The 21,471-nt window shown below is 37.9% G+C and overlaps 2 protein-coding genes across 3 annotated transcripts in view; one reads left to right on the plus strand and one right to left on the minus strand.

The window, feature by feature from the left end:
- STT3B (STT3 oligosaccharyltransferase complex catalytic subunit B) overlaps nucleotides 1-16,428 on the plus strand; it is a 51,325-nt gene extending 34,897 nt beyond the window's left edge. Inside the window, exons 7-16 of the mRNA XM_053975082.1 lie at nucleotides 1,275-1,421; nucleotides 3,348-3,396; nucleotides 4,989-5,143; nucleotides 6,763-6,974; nucleotides 7,066-7,253; nucleotides 7,745-7,916; nucleotides 10,302-10,475; nucleotides 11,493-11,606; nucleotides 12,621-12,833; nucleotides 14,776-16,428. Coding sequence (XP_053831057.1) covers nucleotides 1,275-1,421; nucleotides 3,348-3,396; nucleotides 4,989-5,143; nucleotides 6,763-6,974; nucleotides 7,066-7,253; nucleotides 7,745-7,916; nucleotides 10,302-10,475; nucleotides 11,493-11,606; nucleotides 12,621-12,833; nucleotides 14,776-14,856 — 1,505 coding nt within the window. The 3' untranslated portion in view covers nucleotides 14,857-16,428. The remainder of the gene's footprint in view (nucleotides 1-1,274; nucleotides 1,422-3,347; nucleotides 3,397-4,988; nucleotides 5,144-6,762; nucleotides 6,975-7,065; nucleotides 7,254-7,744; nucleotides 7,917-10,301; nucleotides 10,476-11,492; nucleotides 11,607-12,620; nucleotides 12,834-14,775) is intronic.
- A 2,083-nt stretch (nucleotides 16,429-18,511) lies between these two features.
- OSBPL10 (oxysterol binding protein like 10) overlaps nucleotides 18,512-21,471 on the minus strand; it is a 112,806-nt gene continuing 109,846 nt past the window's right edge. For both annotated transcript variants that reach the window (XM_053984114.1, XM_053984121.1), the window contains exon 12: nucleotides 18,512-21,240. In XM_053984114.1, coding sequence (XP_053840089.1) covers nucleotides 21,196-21,240 — 45 coding nt within the window. In that variant the 3' untranslated portion in view covers nucleotides 18,512-21,195. The remainder of the gene's footprint in view (nucleotides 21,241-21,471) is intronic.

Here is a 21,471-nt window from a genome sequence, read left to right on the forward strand (position 1 = left end):
AAGCACTTACTTTACAAGTTGATAATCTCTGCTGGTTTGCAATATAATGTTGCCTTCATGCATTGTATGATTGAAACATGGGTAACAGTTTTTACGGAGCAATTTGGTTTTAGAGTTGGTACTCTTCTGTAATTTTTCAAAGCAGGCTAAATAAAAATTACTTAAATTACTAGTCAGGAGGGTGATTTTTAAATAACTGATTTCAATCTCGTTCAGAGTTTTTTTGATTTCTTTAAGTTGATTTATCTGTAGTTGTTGGCAGTCAGACATCTTGATTTCTTGACAGCGATAACCTCTACTATCAGTGAGTTTAACTACATGCACTGTTTGTGTGATATAATTCAGTTTGTTAGATTCCCCAGGTTTTTTTCTTACATTTAGTTACTTACCAGAACATATCTGGGACAGTGATGGGACCATCATTAAAATTTAACACAAAAATACTTTCAAAATGGAGACTTGCAACAATCTGAATATAATGGAAAAAGAAAAAATTACCAAGCCATATTCAGATTCTGAAGATTTTTTACATTTATTTAGTCAATAGGATTTTTGTCTTTCTCTAGGCGTTCAGAACTAGTAAATTTCATTGTGTACCTCGAATTCTTTGTTAATTTGAAGAAAGATGATGCACTTTTGTTTTATTTTATTCCTCTGCCAGCCAGCATTGAATTTTCACTTTTGAAAGGATTCATCAGTGGATTGATCTGACTATAGACCATGAAATGAATAATAACTGAAATATCATGTCCAAGTTCTGGGTTTAATGTTAAACTCTGAACAGCCCTTTCAAGTGTGTCAGCTGCTTCACCAGTGAATTCTGGTGTTTCAACACTAACTTTATATAATTCAGTTGACTTAATGCTTACTTGGTTTGGTTTTTTCTTTCATTAATTCCTCCTGTTTTATTCAGTAGCTTAGTTTGCATATATTTCTGTATTAGCACTGTGTGTTGCCTGAAATCTGTCTCTTAATTTTTCACCACATCTAGCTAGATATGTTAACCTGTATTCTTGTCATAATCAATGCAATCTGCTATTCAGGTGATTCTCTCCTTTAGAATATTTTATCTCATTGGAAGTTTCTGGTTTTGCAAGTGTCATCCCTGTTAAGTATTAAAGGTTATTTGTCAGAAAGTGATGTTATACTAGTTTCTAAATGTTAGGGTCTACCTTATGTTTATTTTTCCAATTCAAATTTAGGCAAATATGCTGGTTGCTTTAACAGGTGTACTGCTCTTGAGTATTTAAACAAGAACTTTCCTCTTTCCATAGGTGTTTTTGCACTGCTGCAGGCTTATGCATTTTTGCAGTATCTGAGAGACAGATTAACAAAGCAAGAATTTCAGACATTGTTTTTCTTGGGCGTCTCACTAGCTGCTGGTACTGTATTCCTGAGTGTCATCTATTTGACATACACAGGTAAATAAACGTGAAACTCATTTACCTTTACAGCTTGTGAGCCAGATGATTAACATTTGGTTTAGCCTAAAGTAGTTGTTTCAACATTTTGGACTATTTAGTAGCAGTTTCATTTTTGTTACCTATGATACCATAATTCCAAAAGAATTCTTAGCATCTCTGTTTGTTTCAAAGTCTCCTAAAACATGGTAGTTTGATTTGCTTTTCCATGTGTAAGTTAGCAAAGCTTTCATACTGGCATATCAAAACAAAAATTGGCTTCTAATCTCAGCATGCAGCCAAATATGTATTCAGTTGCAGTTCTTGGGAAGTGTTGATTTCATCTTCTGAAATTCACTGATCAGTATCCCTGCTTCATCAGCTGGAACAGACCTTGTTCCCTCAGCTTCTGACAGGCTGTGTGATCTGGGCTCCTGAACCACCTCACAGCACTCTGATCTCTCTAGATCTTCTTAATACTCCTCTTGCAGAAGGGGGTGCCCACATCTGGACCCTTTATCGCAGTATCTGGAAGAATGAGCTTCAGGTTTTGAACTGAAATCCTGCCTGCCACAAGGCATGCCAGCCACTCTTTTCAATTTAGCACAGTTCCTTTTGGCCTCTGAGATATTTTTGCTTTCTATAAGCCAGTGGCTGGACCCCGATCCACTGTGGACTACCTTGAGCTTGTCAGGACAGCCAGTTTTCAACCAGTCAAATGGTCCATTTGTCTGTCAGCTATTAATTCAGCTATTAATGAGCAATGAAGAAAACATTTATCAGTGTATTTCAGGAGGCTGTGTTCCATGGTTTTTCAGCAGCTCAGGTTACTGCCCTGTAGATTCCCCCATGTAACTTTCTGCCTTGCCTAGAAGTGCAGCAGTAGCCAGTTCCCAGGCACCCTCATCACCCAGGTGAAGATGGTGGGTAGCTCTCATGTTGGCCTACTCTTCCAGTGCCCTCAGGCTGTCTACATCCAGAGAAGATCTTAACCAGTAGTTTCCTGTGTGCTGACAGCTCCTTCTTCATGTGCACATAGTGGACTGGGAGCAACCTTTTCATCTGAAGACTGAAGGGAAAACTATGTCTTGTATTAGAATGTTAACCACAATATTTGAATGTCTAAATTAGATACTAAACTAACCCTTCAGTCAGATTATACTAATTTTGAATATAAGACAGAGGGAAGACTTACTGAGTTACACACAAAAACTTGTAATAATGAAAGGATTTAACCTTCTCTTATTTCTCCTTGTCTGTACCTGTCTTCATGAGGAGCTGAAACAATTGCAAAGAAAGTGGAATTAAAAATTTAAGAATCATCTAAAAACTTTTAATAATAATTTTTATCTTTCATTTAATAATTATACTGTTTCTTATCATCATATTCAACTTATCTAAAAACCTTGTTTTATCAAATAATATGTAAAGCTTATCAGCATGTCTAATAGCAGCTTTTATATTCCATGCCACAAGTAGGTTCACCAGGAGAGAAATAAAAGGAAACGAGCGTTTCATCTAGTGTTTGTATTTTGGCTATTGAGTGTTCCCAGTTTCCTGCTCTGACATTTCAGAAAAATTAAATCCGTTTTTATCAATTATGTTTTCTTTTTCTCACACTCCTTCACAGAATATAGTTTGCTATCTGTCATATTATTTGAGAAATATTTAGTATTACATTGCTTTGACTTTTGGAAGTGTGCTTGTCTTGATACTCAGATTGTACTTAACAAGTACAATGTGATCCTGTAAGTGTGTTCTAAAACCAGCTTGCTTCATGGCTCGTAGATTTTATAGCTTGCCTAATGCAGTACATATGGTTCACATATATTACAAGTTCAATTAAAATTTCTTTGAGTTTGTGTTATAACTAGAGGGAGTAGAAAAAATATTTCGTTTAAAAACCTAGGCAGCAAAAAGGTTTTTCTTCCTCCTTCTCTTTTACAGGTTATATTGCTCCTTGGAGTGGCAGATTTTATTCATTGTGGGACACTGGGTAAGTAAGGATATAAGATTTAGATATTGGTAGCATTTTACTGAAAACTAATAATCATTTCCTCTCCTCATCCCCAAATCCATTTAGTATTTCAGTCAAGGAGAAACAGTTATCTAAAGAGAGTATCGGCAGTAGCTGTTTCATGGTCTTTACAACCACTTCACTAATTTGTGAAAATTCTTGCTTTGTAGCAAGTCTTTGAATGTGTAATATGTTTTTTTTTTCTATATGAAACTGTAGTGTGTATGTCAGCATGAAATAACTGAAAGCTGTGCCAACAATTGAGTACACATTTAAAAATTACTGAGAGTCTTAGACTATTTTCATTGTGCAATATTGCACGAAATCACAAAAATGTTGCACATATGATCTTGCATCTTGCCTCTATATTGCGTTCATACATCTGTTTTTTACATACGGATGTCTCCTCTGAACAATTGCTTTATTAATGTGTGTTTTCACAGGTGAAAATCTTGTTAATCTTTTGTTTTAGTTAACCTTTGAAAATACTATGTTGGATTCTTTAGTCAACCCAGAAAAAAGGAATAAAATGGAAAGTATTTTTCTCAGATAATATTTTAAAGTGAAATTCACTTGCTAGATTTTTAAGATATAAAGCAAGGATAGAACTACTTTAAACTTTGTGCAGTTCAGACTTTTTTTTCAGGCTCCAAAATCCAGCTCCTACAGGATTCTGTCCCAGCTCTACAATAAATGTAGTAGAACAAATGTTAGTAAAGAAGTCTCAGATTTACTTGAGGAATATATAGATTTTGTTCTTTGCCTGTCTATATATGTGTATATATATATATATTTATATATATGTATATACAAAGCAGTAAACTTTTGAGGGCTTGTCTACATTAGAAAAACATATTGTGTTAAAACACATAATACAGTTTTGAATGAGAACTAGATCTCAGTGAAGAAAAGGACATATGTTTGATACCTTACCATTCACTCATGGTAGCACTCTAGATTAGGTCCATATGTATAGTTGTCTGTAATATAGAACACAGTTTTGTCCTTGTCTGCACTGAGTGTTTGACACGTTGTTTAGATGACATGTGTTTCCAAGTGTAGACAAGGCCTGCTTTTTTCAGCATCTAAAAGAGTGTGGGTGCATCAGTAACTGATCTGGTATTTAATACTGTAACTTTTGTTACTAGAAAAATGAAGATATTCTGTGTAGAAGTTTTGAAATGCAATGTTGAAAATTTAGGAGATTTACTGGCATTGATGATTCTCTTAAAAAATGTAGTAAATGTACTTCCATAGCTGTGTGTTTCCATTTTGGTGAATTTGGCTTCATATTTAGGCATAAACAAATTAAGCATCTATAATTTTAATCTTCTTAATTAGTATGGAAATAATTGTTGTTTTAAATAACTATACACCAAATGCTTCCTCGATACAGTAAGGCCTGGGGACTTCTTTGGTATAAGAGTTTCATCAGATTTCTGCTGATTAGGGCAATTTCCATTTAAAATTGAAATGCTTCCTTTGAGATGAATTTCAGAATTCCTAATGTTTACAGGTTTTAATAATTTTATCTTTTCAAAATAATTTGAACTGAATTTTTTTTAAAAAAGGTATGCGAAAATTCACATCCCGATCATTGCCTCTGTGTCTGAGCATCAGCCTACAACATGGGTTTCCTTCTTTTTTGATCTGCATATTCTCGTGTGTACTTTCCCAGCAGGGCTGTGGTTCTGTATCAAAAACATCAATGATGAAAGAGTCTTTGGTAAGAGAAAATATTTTTAAATTATTTTGAAAAAGTTTGCCTTCAACTTAATTGTACTTTGGTTTTGTTTGCTCAAAGCTGATATATGGCTTGTTCTAAAATATGGTTTAAAAGTGGTGTGTTTAAAGGTGATTATTAAGAGTTGCCTGCACCCAGCAGTCTTTAAAAGAGTTTATAAAAGTGTAGAGGTTGCTGAAATGGTGATGGAGTGTAGTCCCAGGAGGTGGGATGTAGTCATTTGTTGTGTTCAGTCCTGCAGCTGAAGTTGCACACTCTGGTGGGGATGCGGTTCCACAGAACTGGTCAGCCAGGAGAACAGCTCTGTGCAAAGGCAAGGTCCCTTTGGGCATCTTGCACTCATCCCATGACAAATTATTCAAAATGCCTTTGCTTTCCAGGGTTTCTGCTATTTTAGTGAACAGAATCTCTTGCTTTGGAACAAGTGCTAGATAAGGCACAAGCCAAAATGGAAGTGTGGGGTCTCCCTATGTCAGTGACAACTTTTTTTTTTTTTTTTTTTTGTGCAAAGCTATATTGTGACAGCCAGCTTCTGATTTTGAATGACGCTTGTAAGCAGTTGTAACCTATATGGAGGAGTGAAGATCACTCAGGTCTTGGACTTTTACAGAGACAGGAGGCTCCAGGCTAATAGAGCTGCCTCTTAGGCTACCTAAGACATGTGTGGGCTGTAGGAATGTTTACAGGGAATGTTTGTCAAGACCGGTGCTGGGCAGCTTGCTTTCAGGCTCCTACTGAAGGCTGCACCTTCCATTTAACACAGCATAAATAGACCTATAAGTGAGGATGGAAAGCCATACTGCCTCATCACAATGTAGAAAATATTTACATTACATAATCTGATAAATCAGTGTCCCTTGATCTCTGTGGCAAATCTTTCACAAGAGGATATTTTTAAACTGTAGCAGATGAGTCTACCACAAGGAAACCACTGTTGGATATTCCCAATCAGTGTATACAGAATTGTTTGGGGGTTTTAATAATGTGTTTTTCATGTTTTGTAGTATTCTGAAAATCTTGGTTTATGTTTTGTGGAAGACAAAGTGGAGGTAATACTGCTCAGGAATACTTCAGAATAGGGCCCGCAGTATCATGTTATTTATCTGTATAGAATTATAATGTAGACAAGCCCCCAATTTGTCCAAGATACCTCTAACTTAAATAAAAAATTAATATTTACATGAAATAATAACACTTCCTGTTGCTTTTTCAGTTCTAATAACTTGTTTGGTCTAGAGCTGTTTGACTTTTTTAAATGAAGTTACCTTTTATTCCAGTAGTATTCTTGGTGTATAATATTAAATTTCACTAGTAATGTATCTTCTGACACATTACTAGTGAATATTGAAAATGGGGTTGTGTTATTGTTAACAGTTGTCGAGATGGATCTCAGGAAGGGTTTGAGGCTTCAAAGGCATAAACGTTAATTCAGCCATATGTCTGTAAATTAAAAAGCAATGAAATGCAAGATGCACACTCAAGCCTTTATACACACAGATGCTCAACCCACTTCCAGAAGTAGTTTTATGGAGAGTATGTATGTGTGTAGTCAGAGTGAGTGTTATTTTCAAACTGTCACCATCAGATGTGTTTCCTTCCAGTTGCTCTGTATGCAATCAGCGCTGTTTACTTTGCTGGAGTGATGGTCCGCCTGATGCTCACTTTGACTCCAGTGGTCTGTATGCTGTCAGCAATTGCTTTCTCCAATGTCTTTGAGCGTTATTTGGGTGATGATATGAAGAGGGAAAATCCACCAATAGAAGACAGCAGTGATGAGGATGACAAAAGGAACCCTGGCAACTTGTATGATAAGGTGAGGGGAGGAAGCAAGAGTTAGAAAACCTTGGGTTCCAGTGTCAAGGATGATAGAAGTTGTCATAACAGATACATTTGTGTTTGTTTAGGCAGGCAAAGTGAGGAAACATGTGTCTGAGCAGGAAAAAACAGAAGAAGGACTAGGTCCCAATATCAAAAACATTGTGACTATGCTGATGCTGATGTTGTTGATGATGTTTGCTGTTCACTGTACCTGGGTAACCAGCAATGCATACTCCAGCCCCAGTGTGGTTCTCGCCTCCTATAACCATGATGGGTAAGTAAGATCTACAGTCTGAAGTGATTAAAGGGCAAAAGCGTTTTTTATTGCCATTGCATTAGCAATTTGCTTTGCCTTCTTTAAATCATTCCTTATTATATAAAGTAATTGTGACCTGAATAAAAAATTATTCATACTCTAATTTTCAAAAAGATACAACATTTTCTGAAATATTTAATGAAATAGATAAAAACAATCCTAGGCAAAGCCAGTAAAAATGATGGTTAAAAAAAAGCCTTGGAGTGAACTGGGAAAACTTGTTTAAGAATATATATTTGACTGGAAATGCATTTAGTCATGTCTTCAAAAGCAGTTCAGCTTCTGGACATTCAGCTGTCAGAGAGTTCAAAGTTATGACTGCTGGTGACAAAATCCCTCAAAGGGAGCTGAACTCCTAAGAAAACTTTTATGTGTGAACCCAGACTTACCATGGTGCAGTTAATTTGTTGGTAGTATTTGTATTTCATCAAAAATGAACTGTTTTGCAGCACTCGGAATATCCTGGATGACTTCAGAGAAGCCTATTACTGGCTCAGACAGAACACGGACGAGCACGCCAGAGTGATGTCCTGGTGGGACTATGGGTACCAGATAGCAGGAATGGCCAACAGGACAACCCTGGTTGATAACAACACTTGGAACAACAGCCACATTGCCTTGGTAAGGGTGGCAGTTTCCTATGGAGCAGAAACACCAGAATGTTTATACTGCAGTCCAATATGAAATTGCAGGTGTCTCTTAGGGTGATTGATATTAAGGAGAAATTGCATAGAGTGCGAAACACAAATGTGGCAGGAACGTACTACTTTCATTTCTTAAAACTCAAGCATAGGGGTCAATTTTGCTTCAGAGTTTTCATTTTGTTTACTTGGAGCTTCTAAAACTTCACTTCCACTTCCGTTTCTCTTCTTTTCTTCGAGGGAGGATGGACAAAACCTAAGGTAACCATTCCCCTTGGGATTAATGCTGTAACAGCTGGTACCACTGCATTACTGGTCTATCAAAGTAAGGATCCTTGCATTTCAGCAGTGTCACTGCTCAGTGGATTTCTGAATGGCATGTGAAAACTGACCACAGGACTAGACAAATTTTCAGACATCTGGAAAATCACAGGAAGTAATTATTTATGACTAGCTGTGGAACTGTAGCAGGCATAATGCAATTTTGTCTTCTCAAATTTGGAACTGTATCAGGCATAATGCAATTCTGTCTTCTCAAATTTGCAGATAGACAAAATGACTGCACCTTTAATTTCTTTCATTTCTGAGGAGTAAATTTAACCTTTGTACGTGTGCTTAACGCAGGGTGTTAGTGTTCCCTGTGGTTACAGGGCACCACCTTGGGCAACTTGTGCTGTGCAATGACTTGTCATCAATCACATTTCTTCCCAGAATGTTTTGCTACAAGGGCAGAATGGGGGAAGGGCTCAAGCAATTAGGATAATTAGGATAGTTTCTTGTATTCTTTCTGTCTTGGGTCAGTAGTGAGTACAGCTGTGGATCACATCTGCCAAAAAGCAATGTACAAAGCCAGCAAATTAATGAAGGAGTGCCTTGAGCAAAGTCCCAAAAAAATGTATATTGGGGGAAGACAGATCACACATCCACACTTTTTACAAGACAGGAAACTCACATTCAGCTAGAAGCAAATTGGGAAATTGTACTGATGGTGTTAATAGCAGTCTAATGTCAGTCAACATGCATTGCCATGTCCTCTGAGGCATTTCTAATTTGGTTGTTGATCTGACAGTATTGGTGTGTTTTAATGGGCACTCAACTCTGATATCTCTGTGTGCCTACCTCTGCTACAAGAGGTAGAAATACAGATACTGCATCCAAACTCACAGTTTCTTGCAGGACAAGGTGCATCACGTGAATAGAGACTGTGGAAGTCATCTGTGTTGCCTAAGCACAGTAACCACACACATTGCAGCAACTGGCAATAATGACTTTCAATAAAGAATTCTCTCAAGTATGACTGCTGCATTGTCAAGTTCCATTTTGGAATGAAGACTCCATAAAGGGGAACCCAAGCAATAAATGTGTCTTGTGGCCAATACCTGCACTTGTGCTGTAAATGAGGCATGCCCTGGAGATGTGTCCAGATGATTTTCTCCTGCACAGAGATGGAAATTGGCGAATAACCTCACATTAATTATGATAATGGCCAAGAAGCTGAGCTTCTTGGTCTTTTGACAGCTTGCTGCCTAAGCTTAGTGCTCTCTAATTACATTCTTAGCTGAATGTTACCAAGTCAGATGCAGTATTATGTATATTGTAGTTACTCCCTTAGACTACAGCAATACCTTACTATGCCTTAAGTACAAGAGCTTCAAGAGCAAACAAAACTGCTGAACTGCATGCCAGTTGCTGACCAAATTCTTTTAAGTGTGGGAAGTGACCAGGATACAAGAGGTGCTGGATACAGCTCTAAAAAGTTTTATTCTGACATTTTCTCTGTGTAGATTTACCTTGAATTCAGTGCTGAGGGTGCCTGTGTGCTACTTAGTGCAATGCACAATGGCTGCTTCATTAATGAAAGACAGAGCCCAAGAAAAAAAAAATCACATTTCAGATAATTTGTACACTTTGGGCTGTTTCTAAAGCTTCGAAAATAATTTGTAATTAGCTATTTTCTACAACACTTAAGTTTTGGTAATACAGTTATGACTTGAAATATATGTAGGTGCCACAAAAGGAAAACCCTTGTTGCTACATTTCATACTCAAAATGCTCCTTTCAACAGGCAGCACTCCTCTTACAGAGGAGAAAATATTTCAGTTTAGGCTGGGCTTTAGCATTTCTAAATATTCACAATGGGTTTTCTTTATCTAGAATGAAAATGTTGACTTTGATTAACAAGTAGGTATTAGAGAATCACAGAACCACAGGTTGGAAGGGACCACAGTGGGGTCACCTGGTTCAAGCAGGGCCATCCTAGAACACATGGCACAGGATTCCTGAGCTTTGGTCTGGCTGTATTGATCTGTGGAGCTGTTCGACAAGCAGCTATGCAGAAATTTAAGATATTTTTGTAATGATGCAGGTGGGAAAGGCAATGTCATCAAATGAGTCTGCAGCCTATGAGATCATGAGAAGCCTGGATGTGGATTATGTTTTGATTATTTTTGGTGGTGTGATTGGCTACTCTGGTGATGATATTAATAAGTTCTTGTGGATGGTGAGAATAGCAGAGGGGGAACATCCCAAAGATATACGGGTAAGTGGAACTTCTACTTTTTGTTTTTTTAAAAACTCTTTTATTTTTGTTATCACTTGTCTGGGAGTGGTCACTACAGTGGAGGGAAATCTCTACTACTTAATTGCCATTTTATTTGAAACATGTGCTGGGGTTGTTTTTCTAGAATAGCAGGAGTGCAGTGGCCTATAGCCGAGTTTCTTTCAATGTTTTTGATTCTGAAAGGTCAGTAGCCTCAAAAGCGTTTCACGTTTTTGCATTATACTAAAAATAGGATTTTTTTCTGTAATTCTTGTCTGTATGTCTCTCTGTGCATCATCACATGCTTGAAAAACGTAGGAGCATTTAGACTGTTTAAACAGCATTACAAATTTCTTCAAACTCTGTAATAGTAGGAGACAAGTGAAAGTGTTAATATTGACTTATGTAGAGTTCAAGCTGTTCAAACACCTCTGAGATTGCAGAAGTCTGTAGTAATATTTTCTTAAGCCTAACAAAAACTCCTAGATATTGAGCACAGGCTTAAGGGAGTAGCCCATGTGCATACTTTCATCTTGTACTTGAGATGAAAATGGCAGAAATGTTTTGTTTAAACATGGAGAATATATGAAGTTTATAGTGACCCTGCAGATCTTGTATATTAACAATACAGTGTTCGTCGCCTTTCTGAAGAATAGATGCCCAACTAAATTTTAAATTTGAGGTAACTTTTCCAGAACCACTTACAGTGATGTGACAAAACATCTAACAGCACAAAGTAAAGATATAGGAAAACTGATCCATTGTGGTCTGGGTTACAAGCAGGTAGTTTGCAACTATTTCATCTTTAATAAGCACCATTTCTTTCATTTTAAGGTTACCTTAAATCAGCTTTTAAACTATAATAGCCAGTTGAGATTCTTGTGTGTCTTTCTGTGGGGAAAGAATGAGAAATTCCCTTAAGATTTGAGTTTGCATTGACCCTTAAGATTTGAGTTTGCATTGACCCTTAAGATTTGAGTTTGCATTGACTCTTTGTATCTTCTTTTCTCTTTAAAGGAAAGTGATTACTTTACCCCTCAGGGAGAATTCCGGGTAGACAAGGCAGGCTCTCCAACTTTGCTGAACTGCCTCATGTATAAAATGTCCTATTACAGATTTGGAGAGATGCAGGTTAGTGCTACAACTTCTTTTGAATCTTAACTGAAATATGAGAAAACAAGTATTATTTTGATGTATTGTCTACCTTTTAAATTCAGCATTGCTTGTAGTAGCAGAATCTGCAGTAAGAGTGAGCTTTACAAATTAAAACACATCCAGTGATGGTCTGCTGTTTATAACCTTTAGCAAAAAGCATTTCTGCTGTTAACTCACACTTGCACTTCATTTTTTGGTGTCCTTCACATTGCCCCAGATGAGTATCTTACTTGCACTGTGCTGTGTGCTCACTAAAGCATCAACTGTGACATTGTGGAGAGCTTTAGATTTGTTTATTGCAATAGCAACATGCAAGTGGAACTATTGACTGTTTAATGTCTGTCAGAAACTACATGATTTCCATCCAAGTCACGTCAGTGTATAAAACAACACTACACTGTATAGTAAGGGCAGCAGTTGTCACTCCCCTTTGGGAGCTCCAAACACAGGGATGGAGCTAAATCTGTTTGGTTTTTTCCTTTCCTTTTCTTCCCTTGTTGCCCCCCACCAGGGGCCCTTCCTTCTGATGTATTAGCACAAGAATCCTCTTTTCAGTGGATTTACTTGTAACACAGCAGGGCCAAATTTAACTGATAATTGTAAACTACTTCTGGATTACATGGAAAACTGTGGAAGTGCAAATTATTGCAGTATAGGCAAGAGTACAAAGGCAGCAGCTCTGCTGAAAAAACACCGCAGGCTGCTGCACCTCAGACTGTTCTTTGAGTTGTTTCATCTCTGAATGCAGACAGGGTAGTTTTGCTGAGACATTAAGTACTGCCTCCTGTGACAGCTGTAGGAGTAAGAATGAACTTGTCCCTTGGGATCTGAAAGGTTTTTCTGTGTAGTAGAGTAACCAATACAAGAGAAGTGTTGCCCTTTGACTTGGGCCAGCTGAAGGCATTGCCTTATATTATGAAGTTTCACAGTTTGCAGTGATTGGTGTTCTGGGTTTTGTCTCAAACTAACATGCAACTTTAATTTTTATAGCTGGATTTTCGGACACCCCCAGGATTTGACCGTACACGCAATGCGGAGATAGGCAACAAAGACATTAAATTTAAACATCTGGAGGAAGCCTTTACCTCAGAGCACTGGCTTGTTAGAATATACAAGGTCAAGCAACTAGACAACAGAGAGACACTGGATCATAAACCTAGAGTAACCAACATCGTACCGAAACAGAAGTATTTGTCAAAGAAGGTGGGTTCCCAGTGAAGTAACTGAAAGGGGTCAGGAGTTTATTTTTAACAGTGAATCACATAGCTGGTGAATTATATATTTCCACTAGCCAGAATGTTATGGATACTGTTCATGTTAGTGTCCAATATCAGACCTGCCTGCTGGTAATAATTGTTAATTTACTTTCTGCTTTACTTAAAAGCATGTGAAGACACAAGGCTAGATTTTTTTTAGGCAGAATGCTAACTCGACATAGAGTGTGTCACTGGCTGTTACAACTCTTAAGTCTTCATGTAACTGGAAGTATAATCTCTAAAGTACATCAATTCATGTTTCAGTAACTATGGCTCACTAAGTAAATGTGGAAGTTGCTTTCTGACTTTGTTTGAAAGTAGTGATGCCTAGAAGTTTACAAATGGCAATTTTGTATGAAATAAATTAAATATGAAACTTTTGTTGATGGAACTTTAGTGTCTGTCTGCTTACTGCTTGAAGTCATCTTCACAGTTTTAGTGTTTGTTGTGCTGCCCTCCTTCAGCCTATTAAGAAAGGCCTGTTCCCAGGGGAATTGGGGAGACTGTTAGCAGCCCTCTCTTTCACAACAGCTGTTTTCTATATATTCAAAGAGATGTTGCAAAAGGAACTCCAGAACCCTGTCTAACAAACTAGTATAGGCAGTAGACTTACACTGTGTCATGGAAATACAAGTAAAGAACATTCTCTGCAAGTAGAGAATGGTAAATGTAAAGATCCTTATTCTGTGATTTGATGGGAAGTAGATAAAGTAAAGCATTTGGGAGTTGCCACTGAAGCTAGACATATCTTGAAATTATAAGCTTTATTTGCCTGTCGTACACTTAACATTGTAACTTTTGATCTTACATGACAACAAGGCTGTATTTATCTATGATAGATGCACTGACCCCAGTTGAACCTTGGATGTGTAAATTTTCTGTCTAGAAGTTGATACAGCTTCTGAAGGCTGCAGTACAAACAGGCTCTACTTCCATTAAGAAATCAGAGAACCAGTGGAGAGCATGGGGCAGGTGTCCAAGCTACGATTTCTTAAATACATTCCAAGGGCTCCTTAGTAGCCAGTTTTTCAGCAGTTGCTTCCTTACTGGAAATTCAGTCCATCTCCTATCACATTAGGAAGCTCAGAGTTACAATGTGTCTGAATATTACATATTAGTTTGTTTCTATCTCATTTTATTATAATCATGTTGTTGGTGTCATGTTGATGAAATGCAATTTTTTAAAATAATAACAGACCCTGCTGGTAAGCACAGCAATGTGCAGCAAGGGTGGGAGCTGCCTCCTGGCATGTGTGTTGAATGTACAATTCTACCTGCCACAAACTACATACACAAATTTGAAGTTAATTTTACCTATGACCAACATTAATGGTCCCTCCCATTACTACCCTAAAAAAAAAAAACCTAAAACAGGCTGATAAAGGAATGTGCAGGAAGCACTAACTAAACAACCTACAGACCAACAGCAGAGGTTAGAAGACTAAAATGGGATTATTCAGGTTTTCTTCTTTTGAAAGATGCTGCTTTGAGTAAATACTTTTACCTAACTTTTAAGAAAATCAAATAGTGCAAAAGATGCAAGAAGGTCTTTCCAAACAAAACTAAGACTTTTACCAGTTTTGCCCTTTGGGCATATTAGACTTTTATCATGTTGGTTAATTATTAATTCTGCCTCAGCACATGCTTTGAAAACAATTCTACAGATCTGATAGATCTGTAGGGTTACAAAAGCACATCTTTTGCAAAAGCAACTGTTAGGCAGGAATTAACAATCCCAACATTAAAAATAACTGGACAATGCCTAGCTGAGGGTTTAGCATTTAAGCTCTTTAAAATCAATCTAAAGCTCAGGCATTGAATGCACATCATTAAACCATGGTCAAAACTAAATCATTAACTAATACCTGTTGTTCTGTTTTTCTTTTTAGACCTCCAAAAGGAAGCGTGGCTACATTAAGAATAAACTAATTTTAAAGAAAGGCAAGAGACCCAACAGGAAGACAGTTTAAACACACTGTTCTGATTGCTAATACGAAGCAGTTGTCCTTGAGATAACCAGTCTTTGCCTTTAGCTCAAATCATGTTTCACAGCAACATGAGGGTACAGAACCATCATTGGTCCAGATTATTGTACAAAATTTTCAGGCAATGTCTGATTAAAAATATTGGCTTATTGAGAACAGCTGTTTTAGATTTGTAATGTGAAGCAAGACAGAGCTGCTATCCAAGTCTAGCAGCATTTTTTTTATTGGTACATATTATCCTTCAAATCTGTTGAAAATTTGGACTGACTTTACCAAAGAACCCTGTAATTTGGTCCTTGGCACATGCATTACTTGTCAATCTTTTCTGGAGAACACTGTTCAGCTGAATAGCAGTAGTATGAAAACTGGACTGAGTCATCTGAAAATGACTCTTTTTCAACAAGAAAGAGATGGCAGAGCTCTCTCAAATTCAACTTTCAAAACAAGTTACTCCCATGATTATTTTTCAATGGTTTCTTTCAATGTCCTTTTACTCTTGCTGCAGGCTGGTTTTGAGCTGGAGAGTAAGAAGCAAAGCTGCAGTTTTCACAAGAGGTGACAGGACAGATTAATTGGACAAGCTGCTTTTGTTCAACACAGGATTGCAGTACTGCTGCCTTACACTGTCATTTCACAAGGTAGACAAGGCAAATCTTGCACACTGTAGATACAAGGGCTAAATTTGTAACCTCCTGAAAGATCTGAAACGACAGTAATGAATGCTATAACAACATACAACTGAGCATCATGGAGCTGCTGGTGCTTCAGAACAGAATTAAACTATTTTAGGTGAATGTTTACATTGGTAAAACAAGTATAGCCTGGTTACTGGGCAAAAGAAGGTTGACAGGTATACAAAACCCCTTTTCTGTGGCTATCAGAGGTAGAAGATTTGCAAACCTCTTCAGCCCTCACTGCCTTTCTGGCAAGGGTGGAAGTTTTTCTGGAAATCTGTTTCTCTGCATTTTATTTGGAGTGCTTAAATCAATTGAAGAAATTCCTGCTCTAGTGCTATTTGCTTTGTCTGTCTTTTATACTGGTTTGGTTTGGGTTTTTTTTAAGTGGTGAAAACTGTCAGATTAAATGCACTAAAATATAAATGGAGACTGAACGTGTTCACTTTCCAGCTATAAAGAAACTTTATACAGACTTGAAATTTTTCTTTAATTAAAATGAAAGGGTTTTTTTGCAGTTTGTTTTCCTGCCACAGGTTGTAACTTTTTATAGAAACAAATCTTGCATCAATAACTTGATGTAAAATGCAGAATAGTATGTACCTTTCATGAAGAAAATGTAAATTTACAGTGTTCTGTGAGAATGTTACTGCTGACTTCTTTCCCAAGGTGTAGAATATTTTTTTGATTTATGAACTCATTTTTGACTCCAGTGGTTTATACAGACCAATACTACAGCTGCAACATTTTCACAAAGGTAATTAAATCTGGATTCCTGGCCCCTGTCGTTTGGAGATTTCATTTTATTTTGTTGCTTTAAAGCTCAATGCAGACCAGTTGTCAACTGTAGGGGAAAATAAAGTTAATTCAAGTTTTGTGTTAAGGCTGTTGTGTCAGTTTTGTTGTGATTAACTTGGTAACATATTGCTTGCAGTCCTAGTCATAAATTAAGACATTAGAATTCCATATTGCAAATCTCCTGACTTCACCAAACTGCTGTAATGAAGCCACAGCATCTTCTTAACTCCCTCCAGCTTAAACTAGGCCAAATCTAGGGCCTCTGCAGTGATGAAATGAAGGTGGCTGTCATATTTCCAGGGAAGAGCAGCCTGACTTCCCAACCACACATTGCAGCAACTCCTGCCAGCATCTGGAGCTCCTCAAGCTGCTACAGCTGCTCACCCACCAGCAGAAGGGCTGACTGATGATGTGATGCACGATTCCTAGTGTTGTGCTGCTTCCAAGCCAATCTGCATCCTGACCATGGGTGAGAAATAAGTGATCTAACATTTGGAAGATCCCCTGAAAGGCAGCAGGACAGAGGCTGCCAGTCAGTCTGTGGCTTGGCAGTAACTCAGCCTTGTTTTAAAAAGGGAAATAGAAGATTGCCCTCCCCTCTTCAGGTACATTTACATTTGGACAGACTGTCTTCAGCCTTAGGTGACAGTATTCTCTTTAACAGCAGAAGCAAGTGAATCTGAGGCATGTGAAATAAAAATAAGCCAACTGCAGGGATCCCAGCCAGCCTGGGCCTAAAGTTGCCTACTACTTACCTGAGTTGTATTGTTTTCTTAAATCTAACTACTTCAAGGATTCTGCCAATATTCTGCAGTTAAAATGAAATAAAAAGCTGGGAGTCATTCAGGCATCCACTTGGAAAAAGCAAGATTACAAAGAACTGGCACTGTCTCACCTTCCTTGGTTCATCAGGAATCTGCATACCATGTATGTTTACCGCTGGATCCTGGAATTGAACAGCTAAACTAACTCCTGCCTCTTTGGGAGAACTGAACAGCACTTCTACCAGCATCTTCCCTCTTCATCACACACACTTCCCAGACTAGTTTATTTCCTTAGTTTCAGCCATCCTTTTTCCTTTTTGTTGTTCTACTATGTCAAATTTTGAAGTATAATTGCCACAAAACAGTAAAAAAAGAAAAATAATAAAGCCAAACACAACAAAAGACACGTGAGCCAGGCTCAGGTCAGCAGTTGCTAAGGAACTAAAGATGCAAGTGTCTAGAACTCAGTAATACTATATAGGTTTTGTATCTCTTAATCATTACTGGTGAGAGCAGGGAGGCAGACAGTGCTGTTGGTAATCCCAGAAGACATATTTTGACTTGCAGAAGTAATTTCATAACAAGGAGAAAAGTTGTTAATTAAATATCTTGATAGATTTACTCTTTAAAAAGCAGCTGAGTGCTTTGACAGAGCCCCTGGTACATAGCAGTCTCATCAGGAGTAAAAACTGAAAAAAATCACATCTGGCTGTGACTAAAACACTCTCACATCTTTAACCCAAGTGGATAAACTGCTCAAAGATGGGGCCTTGAAGCAATGCCACAGAAGGCAAGGAACAGGGCTGGGTAGTGTTTCCTGCCCTATTTACAGGCAGTGTTCTTTTCCGTTTTGCATAAAAACAAAGTGTTCCAGCAAGATTGTTTCCAGCACTGTGGATGAATGTTTAAAGAAAACCAGAAGGGCATTATCTAACACTTGAAAAATGCTGACCACAATCTGTGTGATTCCTCTAAGAACATTTTTTTCTCCTCATGCAAGTGTCCAATGCTGCAATAATGTAGAGTTGTGTTTTAAGAGGTTCTAATCAAGAATCTCTGATAAAGATTAAATGAAATGGGATTTTCAGAAGCAAGGGTACACCTTTACCTATTTCCTTTTTACTTGCCAAAATGAAGCAGATGTTCCCCAGCCTTTCCTAAATCTGCTGTTGCTGCCCAGCCCTGTTTTCCCTGGGTAGAGCTATCCAATTTAAACAAAAAACTTACCTTCAGAGTGTCTGGGAGAATAAGCAGGGTGGAAAAGCCTCACACCAAACTTAAGATTAACCTAGCAAATCACTTCCATGGGAACCATGCTCAGGTGTCATACACAGCTCCTGGACAGTCAGTGACTGACACCACTGAACTAAGGCTTCCATGGAAAGAGAAAGGTCATCCTGCTACTAAATGAAACAAATCTTTTATTCATGAGCATTCTCATTTTAAATTCACAAATTATGAAAGGAAGGCAAATCAGAAGAGACTGCCAGAGCATCTTTTAAATGATAAAGGTATAAATTTTCTTTGTGAACATTTCTAATTTAAGAAAGAAAAAGGTTGCATAGGCTTTCTACAGGTGTGCACAAAAAAAAAAATGAAGTACATGGAAGTTTTTACATTACAATTCAGTGTACAGCAGCTACTTGAAAAGGAAAGTATTTACTTGCAGTTCCAAGACAGCTATTGGAACGACCTACAGAATAAGGCTTATGAATATTTACTTTTCACTCCTGCAAAATATACTGAACACATACTATCAGAAAAATAAAATGACACTTGTGAATCTTGTTCTGAAGTCTCTCACTGATGAGATCTTTTCTGAAAGGACTTTTTATGTTCGTGTCTCCCAAGTTAATTTGGGAAGGAAGCAGTGGTAATGGCATCAGGGGATTCTTCATAGCATCAGAACAGAACAGAACATTGGCCAGAGCACAAGTGGAATGTCCTCGGCATGCAGAAACAACCAACCATGCAGAGAAAATCTTCAATAAATTACAAGCACAAATTTCTCCTCAAAAGAACAGCTACAGCATCTCTGTAGCCTTGACAGTCACACCATCCCAGCTGAAAGAGGTCTACTCCTTCAGGGGCCCAGGCCTGCATGCCTGAGACACAGAGGTTTGCAATGGCTATTTAATGAGTATGTGTCTTGTTCTTTGGTGTGTGAGAGAGTTCTGGGAGGATGTTCCATGGGTTTAACTCTGCTTTTTCCATTGTTCTTTGTGATGATACTACAAACTGTAGGAATACTTTCAGGTACTTATCAGACTAACCTCTAGAACAAGAATGGATCCATTATAAAGTGAATTCTTGCAGGTGATAAAGTACAAGTGTTCCTGGTGATAGTCAGTAGCAGTTCAGTGATTACTGCAACAGAATAATTTTGGTTTTGTTACAGAAAACTGTTACATCAACTATTCTAAAAAATAAGATTTTTTTCCCCTCTTAAAAAAAAGTGTCAGTTACAAAACCAAGCTCATACAATCCACTTTTTTTAAAAAATAGGATTTAAATCATTTAGAACATGACTCTTTCTAATGTGGAAAAAAAAAAAAAAAAGACAGACAAGAAGACTAAATAGATTTAGGAAGAAAAGTAGCCACACCTTCATTAAATAGATATCTGAAGTTCAAATCCAAAGGAACAACTAATGGAATGTTTCCTTGTGCACACACCTCCTCTGCTCAGCCTTCTGAGCTGCTCAAGAGATTTTAATATCTACCAAAAAAAACAAAATGCAGGACACACAAGGACAGATGTGAGCAGTGCTTTGACCTAGATATCTTCGTAGTATAAGCATAAGTCAGTGTATGAACAAAGCAGACAAAAGGCACAAAATTACTCAGCTCTACAGACGGGTATCCATTCTACTGTGTGTTAGAAATAGAGTGGTTTTGTTACGGGGCACTGTGGAAAGAAGCACTGAGCACATTTTACATGTGCCTTTTGCTGCCACCTCTCTCAAAAATATCTTCATTTCCAACAAATACAAACTAAAAAGTGACAAAGCCTTAACACACTTCTAGAATCCACTTTGTCAGTGTCACAGTGGGTACCTTACAAAGCAAGATCAAGCGACAGGATTTTTTAATTTTTCTTTTTAACACTACAAAACAAATCGTATCTCATTGCATTTCTTTCATTCATAAAGTTATTGTCTCAGTGGAATAATTCACTAAATTGTTACTTTTACATCAGGGAGTCATTTATCTGAGAAGGCTAGTTATATCACCTCTACTCATCCAGATGTTTTATCAGAAACAATCCCTTTTAGTGGAACATGTAAGCCAGAAGTGTTGGCATGACAGCAGCCAGAGAACATTACACAGCAAGATTAAAGTTACCAGAGCAGCTGGCTCAGGGGTGGTGACCAGAGATTGACTGAACAGCTGGAGCATGAATAGACAAAGCAGTGAGGACACATCGGGTTAGTGTGAAGAACAACGTTCTGGAGAAGGTATTGCTACTTCTTATAGGGTGGCAGGAAATTCACACTCGTCAGTGCCAGGAAACACATCCTGAGCTCAGGAACCCAGAGCAAGCACAGCCAGTGGATCATTCTTATGTCAAAGTGAGTTACTCGCTGACTGTTCAGACAGATCGACTGCCATTAAGAGACACATCACGTTTTAAGTGCAAAACATTTTTGGCAAAAGTGAAAAATAGAAAAACCTTAACCAGTACTAATAAAAAAGTATTTTCTTAAATACTAGCACAGGGCCTGATCCTGCAAGCACACAGCTCAGGGAACCCTGGCCAAGTCCAGCCAGGGTTCTGTGCCCTAACACTTGGAGGAAAAGGTCTTTGAGTCGCTATTGGTGTTGGTACTGTTTACATGTAGTGTAAGTAACACACACAACACATGCACACCATGGGTACTTAGGGACGTGTGCCTGTGTGTCTGTGGATCTGCACACACAAAATGGCTCCTGAATAAACTCGAGCTCGTGGTTATTTCAAGATGCATCGTTCACAGTACATAGCTTCCCGTGGGGATCTTCTGGGAACAGGACCTATCCAAGGATATCCTGAAGTTACATACTGTATCATTTTAATGCCTTTCAGGTAAAGTTAACTGCTCTCTCCTGTCAATGGGTCTTCCAGAGAGGATTCACATACAGCCAACCGTCGCCCTGTAAGAAAATTAAGCAGAGTTTACAAACAAGATTTACAAATACCAGATCTGTGTATGTCCACACAAAAGCTAAAATAAGACCAAACAAGAAGCCATCCCTGTCACCTCAAAATTCTGTGTTTAAAGAATTGACAAGTAACGTAGGCGGGAGGGAAAAAATTACAAGGGGGAAGAGATGCAATGAGAAGAAGCAAGAGATGCTGATTTAAATAGCTAACGCAACAATTCC

Source organism: Vidua macroura, chromosome 1, assembly GCF_024509145.1.
Source record: "Vidua macroura isolate BioBank_ID:100142 chromosome 1, ASM2450914v1, whole genome shotgun sequence".
Classification (NCBI taxonomy): Eukaryota; Metazoa; Chordata; class Aves; order Passeriformes; family Viduidae; genus Vidua; species Vidua macroura.